This window comes from Xyrauchen texanus, chromosome 10, assembly GCF_025860055.1.
Source record: "Xyrauchen texanus isolate HMW12.3.18 chromosome 10, RBS_HiC_50CHRs, whole genome shotgun sequence".
Lineage (NCBI taxonomy): Eukaryota > Metazoa > Chordata > Actinopteri > Cypriniformes > Catostomidae > Xyrauchen > Xyrauchen texanus.
Genome location: NC_068285.1, coordinates 2,446,083 through 2,459,720, shown reverse-complemented (window position 1 = coordinate 2,459,720; position 13,638 = coordinate 2,446,083). Strand labels below are relative to the sequence as shown.

General features: G+C 36.9%; 1 protein-coding gene across 6 annotated transcripts in view; it reads left to right on the top strand.

Annotated features, from left to right (window-relative positions):
- Positions 1-13,638, top strand: part of LOC127650627 (NACHT, LRR and PYD domains-containing protein 3-like) — a 710,662-nt gene that overhangs the window by 364,418 nt on the left and 332,606 nt on the right. Inside the window, exons 1-2 of one of the 6 annotated variants that reach the window (XM_052136168.1) lie at positions 8,088-8,207; positions 9,869-9,949. The exons of 1 other annotated variant lie outside the window; for it this stretch is intronic. In XM_052136168.1, the coding sequence (XP_051992128.1) occupies positions 9,897-9,949 (53 nt within the window). In that variant the 5' untranslated portion in view covers positions 8,088-8,207; positions 9,869-9,896. Of the gene's footprint in view, positions 1-8,087; positions 8,208-9,861; positions 9,950-11,996; positions 12,105-13,638 lie in introns of those variants that run through there. 4 more of the 6 variants (XM_052136158.1, XM_052136167.1, XM_052136164.1 and 1 more) reach the window with 4 other exon arrangements.

The window sequence follows — 13,638 nt, the reverse complement described above, 5'->3', positions numbered from 1 at the left end:
GAGAGCTTATTCGTCGGCGATGAATCATAGCGAAACCCCATCAGTCAACTAAACCTTGTGAACATACTGTATCTTGTGTGTTCGTACTGTACATTAGATATCGATGGCTTCAAAGAAAAGGAAGGTTGACGATGAAAACAGAGTTTTCAACCCTGATTGGCAAATGGAATTCGCCTTTGCGGACATAGGTGGCAAACCAATGTGTCTCATTTGTCAAAAAACAATTGCTGTATTAAAACGAGCTAATTTGCAACGCCACCATGAGCAGCTTCATTCCGATTTCAGCGTTGCATATCCACATAGCAGCTCAGTCAGGAGTCAAAAGGTACAGACATTGCTAGCTGGTTTTAATGCCCAGAGATGCATGTTCCGCGGCATTGTTAAAAGTGCTGACAATATTACCGAGGCCTCATTCAGAATTGCTTGGAATATTGCAAAAGCAAAGAGGCCTGCTACAGAGGGAGAATTTCTCAAAAATACATTTATGGACTGTGCAGAATCACTGTTTTCGGATTTTAAGAACAAGGAAGACATCATCAGGCAAATCTCAAAGCTGGAGTTGTCTGATTCAACAGTGACCAGACGAGTAGAATTGATTTCAGACGATCTCTTTTCACAGTTGCTAACAGACATTGAAAGTTCAGAGTACTTCAGTTTAGCACTGGATGAATCTACTGACAGCACAGATGTTGCACAGCTAGCAGTGTGGGTGCGTTTTCTTAAAGGGGAGAAATTTGTCGAGGAAATGTTGACCTTGCTCCCATTGAAAGGCCAAACCCGTGGAGAGGATATTCACTCCGCACTGATGAATTTTTTTCATGGTCCAGGCAAAAACATAAATTTGAAAAAGCTTGTTTCTGTGACTACTGATGGTGCCCCATCAATGGTTGGGAAGGAAAAGGGATTAATCGCTTTACTTAGAAAAGATTCTGAAATACCAGCCTTTTTCTCATACCACTGCATTCTGCATCAGGAGCAACTGTGCAGCAAGCTCAAACGTGGAGAGCTCAAAATGGCAATGGACACAGTGACACGAACAGTCAATTTTATTCTTGCACATGCTCTGAAACACAGACAGTTCCGTTCCTTGGTCGCAGAGTTTGAAAGCGCATACCCTGACTTGGCAATGCACGCGGAGGTCAGATGGCTTAGTCGTGGAAATGTCCTTGATCGCTTCATGGAATTACTTCCAGTTGTGCTCATATTTTTGAAAGAGAAGGGCCGACATGATTTACTGGCAGCCCTCGAAGATGACACATTCATGCACAATGCAGCTTTTCTGACTGATGTTACGCGACATTTAAATGCACTCAATCGTAAGCTTCAAGGTAAACAAAAGATTCTTCCGATGATGCTGAACGATGTGGCTGCATTTGAAGCGAAAATTGACTTGTTCGCGCAACAACTTCAGGAAAGAAATTTCACTCACTTTTCTGTTCTGCAGTCACAAGTGACAGAACCTGGCTCATTTTCACCCAGTGCTTACTGTTTATATCTCAGGGAGCTAAAAGACGAGTTTTCCTCCCGATTTGCGGACGTTAAATCCTTCACACCTGTACTGGCATTCACAGAAAATCCATTTGCTTGTGACATACAGGCTACGTCTGTCGCAGTCATGTCAGAACCCTTCAGCGTGGAAAGGGCAGCGTTTGAGGAGCAACTCATAGAGCTGCAGCACAACACCATCTTTAAAGAGAGACATAAAGAAGAGAGCATTGACACATTCTGGACCAAGTGTGTTCTGAAAGACACATTCCCTGCATTAAGTCAGTGTGCTTTAAAAATCTTGACCTGCTTTGGATCTACATATGTGTGTGAAAGTGCTTTCTCTGCAATGGGAATAATAAAGTCAAAGCAACGTTCACGTTTAACTGACAGACATTTGACAGACTGTCTTAGAGCAGCTACCAGTGAGCAACAGGCTGACCTGAAATCACTGGTAAAAAGAATTCAGACTCAGAATTCCCACTAGGAACAAGGACTACTTTTTATCAGGGCTTAGAAAGTAGCCTGTATTTTGATTTTCCTCATACATTTCTCATTTTTTGCTTTAATATTGCAAGACAATTGTTATTCCACTTTTTTGTTCCAGATTTTTTTTTCATGTTCAGTATTACTTTAAATAGGACAAAGACTAGCAAGACAGGTAATAAACTGCATTTCTAAATAAGTAAAACGGTAAATATTGTCATAAATAAAATCTTACGATGCAAGTTCTAATTTGTGGCCCTTCACATTTTATGTGGTTTAAATGTGGCCCCCTTGGCATCTGAACTTGAGTACCCCTGTCTTAGACGGACTTGATGACAGATCTGTATATTTAATTGGTGGAGAGGTGGATTGAAGAATCTAAAGGCGGATGGCCTTTGTACGAGGCAACGGTGCATAAAGTTGCAGGTAAATTCATTTCTGAACTTTTATTATAATTCACACATTGATTGCACAGAGAATAAATCATTTAAATAATCGCTGAACTGCATGAGCTGTTTATAAGATACTGATCAGATCGAAGCTAATACCCTGTCATACCAGTATATAGAGAATAATAATAATTGCAGCCCAAATACTTGCCATATTCTGATCTGTTAGCAATATTTCTATACATTATTCTACAGTATTACATAATATTGAATTATATAGGTTCATATTGGCATTTATTGCGATGCTTTAATGGGTAAAATCAACACACACACACTTGTTAGTCTTTTATTTGTGCATGTAACATTGAAACTACATCAGTGAGGTGTATGATTGGTGCTTCATCATCAGGTTTTTTGCTGTTTATTTCGTACTAACCAGCAGATGACACTGTTTTTACACTCTGGAAGATTTGAATCTTTTCCCAGAACAATCCAAGTAAAGCCTCAGAGTTTCACAGGCTTCATTTCCACATTCCTAATCTGCTGTCCTAAAATGAACATGTTCAGTGAAATTTCCACTTTAAAGACAAAATAAAAATGATATTTTCATGAACTTTGTTTAAAGCACAAGGGTGTAATTACTTTGATGTTAAAATACTTTCTCCTATCTCAGATTATTGTGCAGAGAAAACAAAGTCATCCGTCACAAAGACTTTGCAGTTTTGTTGAGATCTTGGGTCTGACACTGAAATTACTGGTGAGCAGCCAAAGTGATTGAGTTACTGAAGAGATCATTTGTGTAAGAGACGATGATTTAATATGAATGTTGAGGAGATATTCGCCAGTTTATGGCTGTAATGAGTCAAATAAATGACACACAGATACACATCAGTACAGTCACATTAGAAGGTTTGTAAGGAATAGCCGGAGTTGAATTTACACATCTCACACATTATCACTGCACTTTATAAGCTTTAAAGAGATAGTTCAGTGAAAGTGAACGGTTTGTCATCATTTACTCACCCTCATGTTGTACCAAACCCATTTAACATGTGGAACAGTAAATGAGATGTTATGCTTCAGTCACTGAATCTTTTTCCTCATTAATGAAAGTGAATGTTGAATAAGATCATTTGTGTTCCACTGAAGAAAGAAAGACATACGGGTTTAGAACAACATGAGGGTGAGAAAATGATGACAGATTTGTAATTTTGGCTCAACTATCCCTTTAAGAGCATGAAACACCTGCTGCACCTTTAAATGTTGTTTGTCTCTTTTCAGACTCCTTGACAGGTGACCCAACAACGAAAATGTAAAGGATTTGATTGGAGTATAAATACAGAAATAATATGGTTTAAATAAGTTAGAGTATGAACAAACACTGTGTGATGTTCCTCCATGGAGATTTCCAATGTGGACTCGTAGATCAGAAGAGAGAATGGACTGACAGGAATGCAGATAACACCGGATATTTGATTCAAGATTATGTAAAGAGGAATTATTATAACTATATGCCAATATTTACTGATGATCTAAAGATCCAGAGTGTGCATACCTGAGTTTGATGTAGTCATATGCAAAATAATGAATGACAGATTCTCTGTATTTACAGCAGAAATAGCAGCTATAATATTAGTGTTCAATGGATAGAAGAAGGCCTGAGAGAGTTTCATTTGTTCTGACTCTATTGCAGCTCTTAATAGTTTCAATTCAAAAGAAACAATAGGAGATGATTTATTGATGAGATATTTATGATAATGCTGAGAATACAAAGAGTTGTAATTAATGTACAGTTGTGTTGGGTTGCTGCTGATGTTGGTGTGGAGGGTGATGAGATAGCAGATGGGATGCAAAGAGAGTGTTGAAATTAAAGGACAATGAAATAATGAAAGTTTGGAAAAGATGAGGTCAAATGGAAGAACGGCAGTGAGGGAATCGTAGCAGAAGAAGTGGGACACAGATAGCAAACAGAAATCAATTAAGCTGAAGACTCTCAAAGGAAAATGCAGAAGAGAAGAAGTGATTCTTTCAAGATTAAGATTCGGACATACTGGATTAAAATCCTTTATTTAATGGCAAAGTGTATATCAGATAAATGTGATGTTTGTAATGTTGCTGAACATGTTGAGCATGTCATAATGAGGTGTAATAAATATCATTCAGAGAGGAACATCCACTCACGTGAAGTCACTCTTATACTTGTGAAGCGAAAGATGGAGAAATGTGTAACTCTGACCCAAACACCCCAACAAAACATCCACAGAAAAAGCCACGAACGATGATGGATGTGAGTCTCTAAGTGAAATGCAAGAAAACATCTTTCGTATCTTGACTGAAAATCGATGAAAGAGCGGATCAAACTGACATGGCAGTAAAATCTCATTTTTTAATATATGGTTTGATAATAACATTGTATTAGTCAGTTAATGAACAGTGATGGAGGTTTGTCATCATACACAGATTTGCTGAACAAGTTTAAAATCCCAATTAGACTTTTAGACAATTGTGATGGACGCTAAACACAAAAATATATTTTATCTTCTCAAGAATAACTGCAGTGAAAACCCTTTGATTATTTCATAAGTAAAACAAAATATTGTAAACATCTTAATAGACAAAGTTTAAAATAATTGCATTAGAAATGTCATAAATCATGTTACAATGATTCTGATATAATGATATATGTTAATGACTGTGGGATGGAAAAGGATAAAGCAAATATCATTCAATTGTTTTATTGGGGAAGTTTCAGAAAGTGGTCTGGTGATAAACCACATTTTTATTTTATTTTATAAATGATTTTAAACAATACTGTAATCTTTTGTATAAGTGTACAAATAAAACTTGTAATATTGTTTGCAAATTCAAAATTGATAAATAAATGGCATCTTATCCCTTTGTTTATTTGTTTTGTTTTTTAATACTCTGGGATTATTATTTTATTTGTTTAATTTTTCTGTATCTTATTATTTGAATAACTGTATCATTTGTACCTGAGATGGAAATTATACAATGTTGATTGTTTGGGATTTTCTCTTGATGTTTTTATGTTAATATGCAGTTTAAATAAAGAAATAAACATTCAGCGATTATCGGCGATATCTCTTAAACGACTTTCTAAAATAGTATTACTGTAAAACATGGAAACTAATAATATTCTTCAAGCTTGTTTTCATTATTTTCACTCGATATTATGAGCATTTGTCTGCAAAATCTGTCGCAATGTGAGTTAAACCTTATTTTTGTAATATTGATTTGTTTTGTTAGAGACACTAAATCATCATTCACTAGAGGAGGACAGTGCGCTACTTTCACGTTTTCCTATTTGAGAAAAGAACAAACATTTTCTATTGAATGATGTTGGTTTCGTGTCTTTATCTCCTTCAACAAAAAACTATAACAAAAATAATGTTTATATCACACATGCAGTTCACACACCAAGTTATTACACAAAAGGAGGAACTCTTCCGGGGTAACTCAAAATAATGAAAACAAGCTTGAAGAATATTATTAGCTTTCCATGTTTTACAGTAATACTATTTTGCAAAATAACCACTCTCTGTAACTCCTCACACACAATTGGTTGATTATAAAACGCTTGCAGCAACTCTCAGACACGTAAAGCGCTTGAAGTGCATCACATTCTACACCCATCTACAAACTGTTGCTCACTGCAGCATAAGGTGATTTATTTTATTTTTCTCAACATAATAATAATAATAAAGAATAACAGTTTCATGCAGAATATTGGATGGGAATATAATATTATGAATTAGAAATCAGTCTAAAAACAGTTACTTGACAATAGCAGCACATGTCAGCTGTTCTGGCCTGAAGCAACACCAAACAATGCCCATTTTATGCCATGGCCATATAATGTCATTTTTAATTTCATGTTATCACATTGCTTCATATTTCATGGCCATATAATGTCATTTTTAATTTCATGTTATCACATTGCTTCATATTTCATGGCCATATAATGTCATTTTTAATTTCATGTTATCACATTGCTTCATATTTCATGACCATATAATGCCATTTTTAATTTCATGTTATCACATTGCTTCATATTCCATGGCCATATAATGCCATTTTTAATTTCATGTTATCACATTGCTTCATATTTCATGACCATTCAGATGTGAAATTGATGGTAGAAGGTACACTCATGGCATCTAATATTTTATTCACTGAACATTCAAAAGAATGTAGGAACAAATTTAACATGTGGGAAGAGTGAAACCAATGTATTAATTAATATGTTTATGTGATGCTGATAGTGTCTTTTTCACTCTATTAAAGTTTGCATTCATAACATTGTTTTAACGCTATTATCCCCCCGACAACCCCAAACATGATCCTCTCCAGCTCTCTTAAATAATGAAGGAGCTGAGAGTCTTAACACATATGAACATTTATGAATCACACTTATTCTTAAATCTAGAAATATGAGTAAAATTCTGTCATTCTTAGAGTTTATACATATGGCCCCTGTTCTTTAAGGGTGCGTTCACAACAGTATTTTTGGTGTGTCACCGGGTCATAAACATTTCAACCCTTTTCTGTGAAGACAAGTGATGATAGTGATGTAGTGTCTGTAGTGATGATATTTGGTTACATGTTTGTAGTATGTCCATATCTATAGTGTCATTTATACATTTTGTCAAGCTTGTACTTTTACAGGTGAGAATCTTATTTGAGAAAATAAGAAATATTTGGGTTTACAGATATTTCTAATTCAGAATATTATATTTCCATCCAATATTCTGCATGAAACTGTTATTCTTTATAATTATTATTATTTTGAGAGAAAAATAATAATTCACCTCATGTTGCAGCCTGAGCAACAGTTTGCCAGTTTAAATGATGGTGTAGAATGTGATGCAGTCCGAGTTTACATGAGGATGTCTTAACTGTATCTTTTTCATTTTTCTTTTCAGTTTCAGCATTGGACTCGTTTCCATCCTGTGTGGCCTCTCCTGCATTTACTGTCATTGCTTGCATCTGATTCAGCAGCTCTCATTCTACATTACTGTTTGCTTGCATTTTGAACCCTTGGCAATAATAAAAGTCTTAGAAGTTTTCGTTTGGGCTGTAGTCGTACGTTCACGTTTGTATTTCATTGATTTAATGTGCTTGTGTGGATATTTGCTATGAAGACAATTATTTATTTCACAGTACATCATATATGGGATCATGCAAAGACTCTGCATAAGAAATAACCTCTTATACACACTGTCATATTAATCCAAATAAATGTATCAGTATTGGCTTTTATCGTTTCTAAATCAATATTAAGGAAAATATTTTTTGTTCCATAGTAACTATTATTTTTATTAGTAAAACCATAGCAACCACAAAACCATCTTAATGTCAATCTGCAAAACAAAACATGGTTTCTGCATAAAATCCATTATCATAGTTCATTTAAGGGATGTTTTAAGGAATATCCACATTTCTTATGATTAAATCGGGTTTTATATTTTAGTTTAATATTTCCTTTCTCTGAGTTGCAAGGTGGTCTGATGATAAAGGGAACACATGGGCGAAGGGATTTTGCAAGTGTTGTTATGGAAAGGTCAGTTGAGGGACGGTCGCGATCTCTGGCCCGGACGAAAACTGGACTTGAATGTTACAAAGTTGGCCAAAGTGGAAGTTCGCAATGTCCGGGGGACGTCCCCTGTTTTCTGGGAAGAGAAGGAAATTACATAAGGAGAGAAACAGAGCAAAACTGCGACAGTTTTTGTTCCACTGAATCGTCTGAAACAATCAATAAATTCATTGTGAAGTATTTTGTAGGTGATATTCTAGTCAGTAAAGAGGAACATCAACAGTTCTTGACAGGTGAGTACTGAACTGCTGTTAAACAGTGAGGTTAAGTTAGTTTTGTTTTTGATGTTTCAGACACATTCAGTGATGGGGAGGTCTCAAGATGGCGGAGTGAACAGTCGTATATTTTACAGCTGAGAAAAGAAAATAGGGTCTACTCATTTCAACTAAGATTTGTATTATATAGTTGCAAATGTCAATTGATCAAGAGTGATAATAATAGTTTTGGGCATTTATTAGTAGTTATAGCTGATAAAAATCATCAGAGAGGAACTTTCTAATTTGCAGAAGCTAGCTAACTTCAGAAAGAAGTATGTAATATGTCCTGTGACATACACAACACTGTACTTCACACAACGTCGTTGTCATAGCTGTTACCACTAGGGGTAAAACGAAAGTTGCACTCAAAAAAAAACGGAGGACCTCTTCCCGGGGTAAATAACATTGCGGTGGCTTTTGCAGGTAAATGCTCATAATATCGTGTGAAAATAATGAAAACAATTTTGAAGTATAGTATTATCTTTGCCCCAAGTGAAGGAGTTGAAGTACCTCGGGGTCTTGTTCACGAGTGAGGGGACGATGGAGCGGGAGGTTGGCCGGAGAATCGGGGCAGCGGGGGTGGTATTGCACTCGCTCTATCTGAGTCACGAAAAGAGAGCTGAGCCGGAAGGCAAAGCTCTCGATCTACCGGTCAATTTTTGTTCCTACCCTCACCTATGGTCATGAAGGCTGGGTCATGACCGAAAGAACAAGGTCGCGAGTAAAAGCGGCCGAAATGGGCTTCCTCAGAAGGGTGGCGGGCTTCTCCCTTAGAGATAGGGTGAGGAGCTCAGTCATCCGTGAGGAGCTCGGAGTAGAGCCGCTGCTCCTTTGCGTCGAAAGGAGTGAGTTGAGGTCGTTTGGGCATCTGGTAAGGATGTCCCCGGGGCGCCCCCCTAGGGAAGTGTTTCAGGCACGTCCAGCTGGGAGGAGGCCTCGGGGAAGACCCAGGATTAGGTGGAGAGATTACATCTCCACACTGGCCTGGGAACGCCTCGGGGTCCCCCAGTTAGAGTTGGTTAATGTGGCTCGGGATAGGGAAGTTTGGAGCCCCCTGCTGGAGCTGCTGCCCCCACGACCCGACTTTGGATAAGCGGTTGAAGATGGATGGAGTATTAGCTTTCCATGTTTTACAGTAACTATTTTGGAAAATATTTTCTAAGCCGTTTAAGAGTTTTTGCCTTTTATCACTGAACGTGTCTGGAATATCAAAAACAAAACTAACTTTAATTAGCTCTGAAAAAACAAACCAAAACAAGACAACAATAATAAACCTTTCAAACTATCAGCTACAGTAAGACATCTAACAGATATCTAAGTATTAATCACAGCAGAACAAACAGATACTGAGACTTTTGCTCTTTTATCTGAATTGTCAGTATGTGTTCAGTTTCTTTGGCACTGAAATGTTATTTCTTCTATTGACTTGAAACGTTGCTTTGTTTTCTTCTGTTGAGTCTTCTGATGTTTTCTCTTTATGCTGGTGTTTAACATGTCATAAAAGCTGACAGTCTGCAATTGAACCTCATTGATTCATTTCTAATGGAATATTCTAGAGGACAAATAAAAACAAATATGTGTCAGTATTGAACAAATAAACACGTCACAAATATAGATGATGTCCCATTTGTTGACAGGTGTTCAGTGGACTGTTCAGATGATGTCATGGACTCCACAAAGGATCTCAGTGGACAGACAGACACAGGGAAGGTCAAGAGGTCAGTGGATTTCAATGCTTTAATAAAATACACTGATAGAAATTTCTGATATGCTGCACAACACCACAGTATAAAAACACTGAGGAGAAATGAGAACAGACTGGATTATCTCAAGTATAAACATGTGAAAACAGCTTTAGGGTAAAGTGAGATCTACAGTCAGATGACAGTGACGGTTTGATTCAGTCACAGACAGAACTGGAGAAATGTACATTACTTAGGATTGGGGTCAAAGGTCATTTGTGTGTATGTTTCTCCTGTAAAAGTAAATTTGATGATTTAATTCCTGTGAAAACAGTTTTTCAGAAAGCAGCACATTTCATTGTATAGTGTACATCAATTCTGAGCATTTATTGGCATGTAAATTTGAACCTCTTCAGTCGTAGCTGAAAGTTATTCGGCCCTCGTAAAAGAGTCGCCCTTCATCCACTAGACAGACAGATAAACTCTTCCACAAGTGAGTTGAACTGAAGCATGGATTTATTAGCACACCACCACTTAGGGTTGCCACCTGTCCTGTAAAACAAGAGATCGTCCCATATTTAAAGATAAAATGGTGCATCTGGTATTGAATCAATACAGGATGCGATTTGTCCCGTATTTAAGATGGTCAGATGGCGTCACGGTGAAATCGTTCCAGATCTGCAAATAAACATTGATTTAAGTTGGAAAATTTCCCTTTGGTGGGTAATACTGTGGAGGGTGCGGTAAGGGACCGTCTGAAAAGTCCAAAAATGAGTCTGAGTTTTTTTTCTATTTAAATGTTCAATAAGATCAAACAATGTATGAATACAATGATAAAGACAATTACAGGTGAAGTGTCACGAATGAGGAAGGCAGACAACGAATGAGGATCTACGTGCAGGGTTTATTTAAACAGGAGTGGAAATAAACAGACTGATACAAATGAAAACAACCACGATGGGTAAAAACGAAACTAAAACACGAAACACTGGAACACAGGAATACACGGCTGGAACAAACACAGGGAAACACGGCTGGAATGGACACGGAGAGATCAGGGACATCACAACAGTTGAAACAACGAACGACAAGGAAACGCAGGAACGGGCAGGGTTATATACACACACAAGGCAGGATAATTACAAACAAGACACCGGTGTAAACACTGATGAGTGCAGGCAGTGAGGGAGACCGGGAATTGTGGGAAATGTAGTTTAGACGAGGACAGTGAAACACGGGGCGAACAACAAGGAAAACGTGACATAGAGCGCGAACGGTGACGGGTGAAACGGAAAACACGGAGCAGACAAGGAAACATGACATAAAAGTGATAGTGCGACAGAGAACACAGGGCAGACCATGGAGAATCGTGACAGAAGGAAAAAATAAACAAATAAAATAAAGTATAAACCATCCAAAATCTATACATAAATAAGATCAAGAAGACAATTAACAGAAAAATTAAATAATTAAAATAAATATATTTTTAACATATTAATGATGTATTTTCATGGCTCAAGAAAGTTCTCATTGTAGCATATAAGAAAGGATAAACTATTTTTATGAATAACGCATATTATTAAGTGTTCCTTGTTTTAAAATTAAAAAGTGTCACCCCTAAATAGATAAATAAAGAGAGTTAAACTGAAATAAAGGGGTAAAAAAGGAACAAATAAGTTTATTAAGTCTGTACATTAAAGAAATGTAACAGTTTGCTTGGCATGTATTTCAGAAGTCTCATGTTCGGACTGTTTGCACACAACTTTACAGAGAAACTTCAGGAAAACTACAATCTCCAGTGTGCTGCTTTTCACTGTCTTAAATCAAAAATATTCTCAAGATGGAAAGAATTCAATGTAAAATGAGATGTAGTCATTTTCTCTAAGTGACCACTGCTACTAAAAATAATAAATATTGATTTCAATGACAACATGACACTGAAAACACTGGAAAAGAACATGTTACCCCCTTGAAGAAGAGAGAAATATTGGGAAGAGTAAAACTGAGAAACTGATGAGAGGAAAAGAGTGTTTGTGAGAGTTTGTAGTTTTTAAAACAGTGTTTAATTGCTGTTGTGTTTTAGTGTCATTCATGGAGAATCTCCTGAATCCAGCTGTGTGTCCATGAAGAGTGACCAGTCAATGGATCCTCCACTTAAATTCAGTTCAGGAGCCCCTTGTGCTGATGTGAGGTGAGGACTCTCATGTTGACTGACAGTATGAACGTGTACACCACAGTCTAAGGGACCATTAGAAAGAATCCAGTGTAAAAAATATAAATCTAAAAGGAAATATGCAATTATAATAAAAATAATGAGTCCTTCTACAGCTGATTGCTTTACTGTAACAGTTTCATTGGCATCTCTTCACAAGAGCTCATCTTTATACTGTACAGTAATATCATGTGAACATGACAGAGATGATCAGACATGACAAGAGATTGTTCCTCAGGTTTATCACAGGACATACAGTCTGCTGGAGATCACAATGTTACTAAAAAAGGACATGTTGACTATATGTTACAGTATGTTTCCACCTGTGCTACAGTAATCTGTGTCTGATGAAGAATATGTTGTAGGGATATGTGTTGACACTTTTTGACTTTTTTTGACAGTATTTCAGTGACACTTAAAAACTGAAGAAATTGTCTCGTACTACATTGAATACGACACAATAAAGAGGCTGTTTATGTTTTTAAAGGAATTCTGTTCTCTGTAAAATACAAGATCCTTAAAAAACTTCAAGTGATCTTGTAATCAGTTGCAATTGCATGGGGCCCCAGATGTCGAGAGGGCCCCCACACCGGTAGGAAAGCTCATCAAAAGCGCTTGAAGTGACATGATGTTCTGGGTACACACGTGAACATGCCGTTGTCAGCGCTCTCAGAGCGGTTCATGTTAGAAGCTGCTGGGTTCAGGTCAACAGGACTTTGGGTTTGAAATTTATGAAAAAAACGTGTTATTGTGTCTGCTCTGTTGTTTCATTGTTTTCCAATGTACACGTGCTGGACGAACGTCCTTGACTGCTGCACCACGTCTCTGTGTTTCTTCAGTGTGTCACGCAGTGACCGTGTAATGAGGCAGACGAGAATGAGGATCTAAGTGCAGCTTTTAATGAACACAAAAGATGAACACGGTAACTCAGAGTATAAAGAAAAACCAAGAACAGGGTTTAGAACAAGACATGAATACATTCAACAACTGACAACCGGTGAGCAAACAAACAGGGCTTTAAATACACAAAGGACTAATGACAAATTAAACACAGGTGAGGACAACAGGAGACAGCTGGCAGTGATGCGGGCAGGGAATTATGGGAAGTGTAGTCCATGGGGAACAGATGACGGGAGAAACAGGGCAGACAACAGTGGTACGTGACAGACCGGCACATTTTTAGACACTGTTTGAAGTTAGTCCATGGGAAACATTAATTGATGGTTACAGATAATACTATGTATTAGATAAAATAAACAAACAAATAACAAAATATTTGTTTTACCATTTATTAATCTTTGTTCGTGATAGTTAATAAAAATACAATTGTTCATTGTTAGTTCACTGTTAGTTAATAGTGCATTAGGTAATGTACAATCTTTGATATTGAATATGTATTTGTATATGTTGAAAGTAACATTAACTAAGATTAATAAATGCTTAATAAGTATTGTTTATTGTTTTGTTTTATTCCACCCCTTTTTCTCCCTCATTTGGAATGCTCAATTCCCAA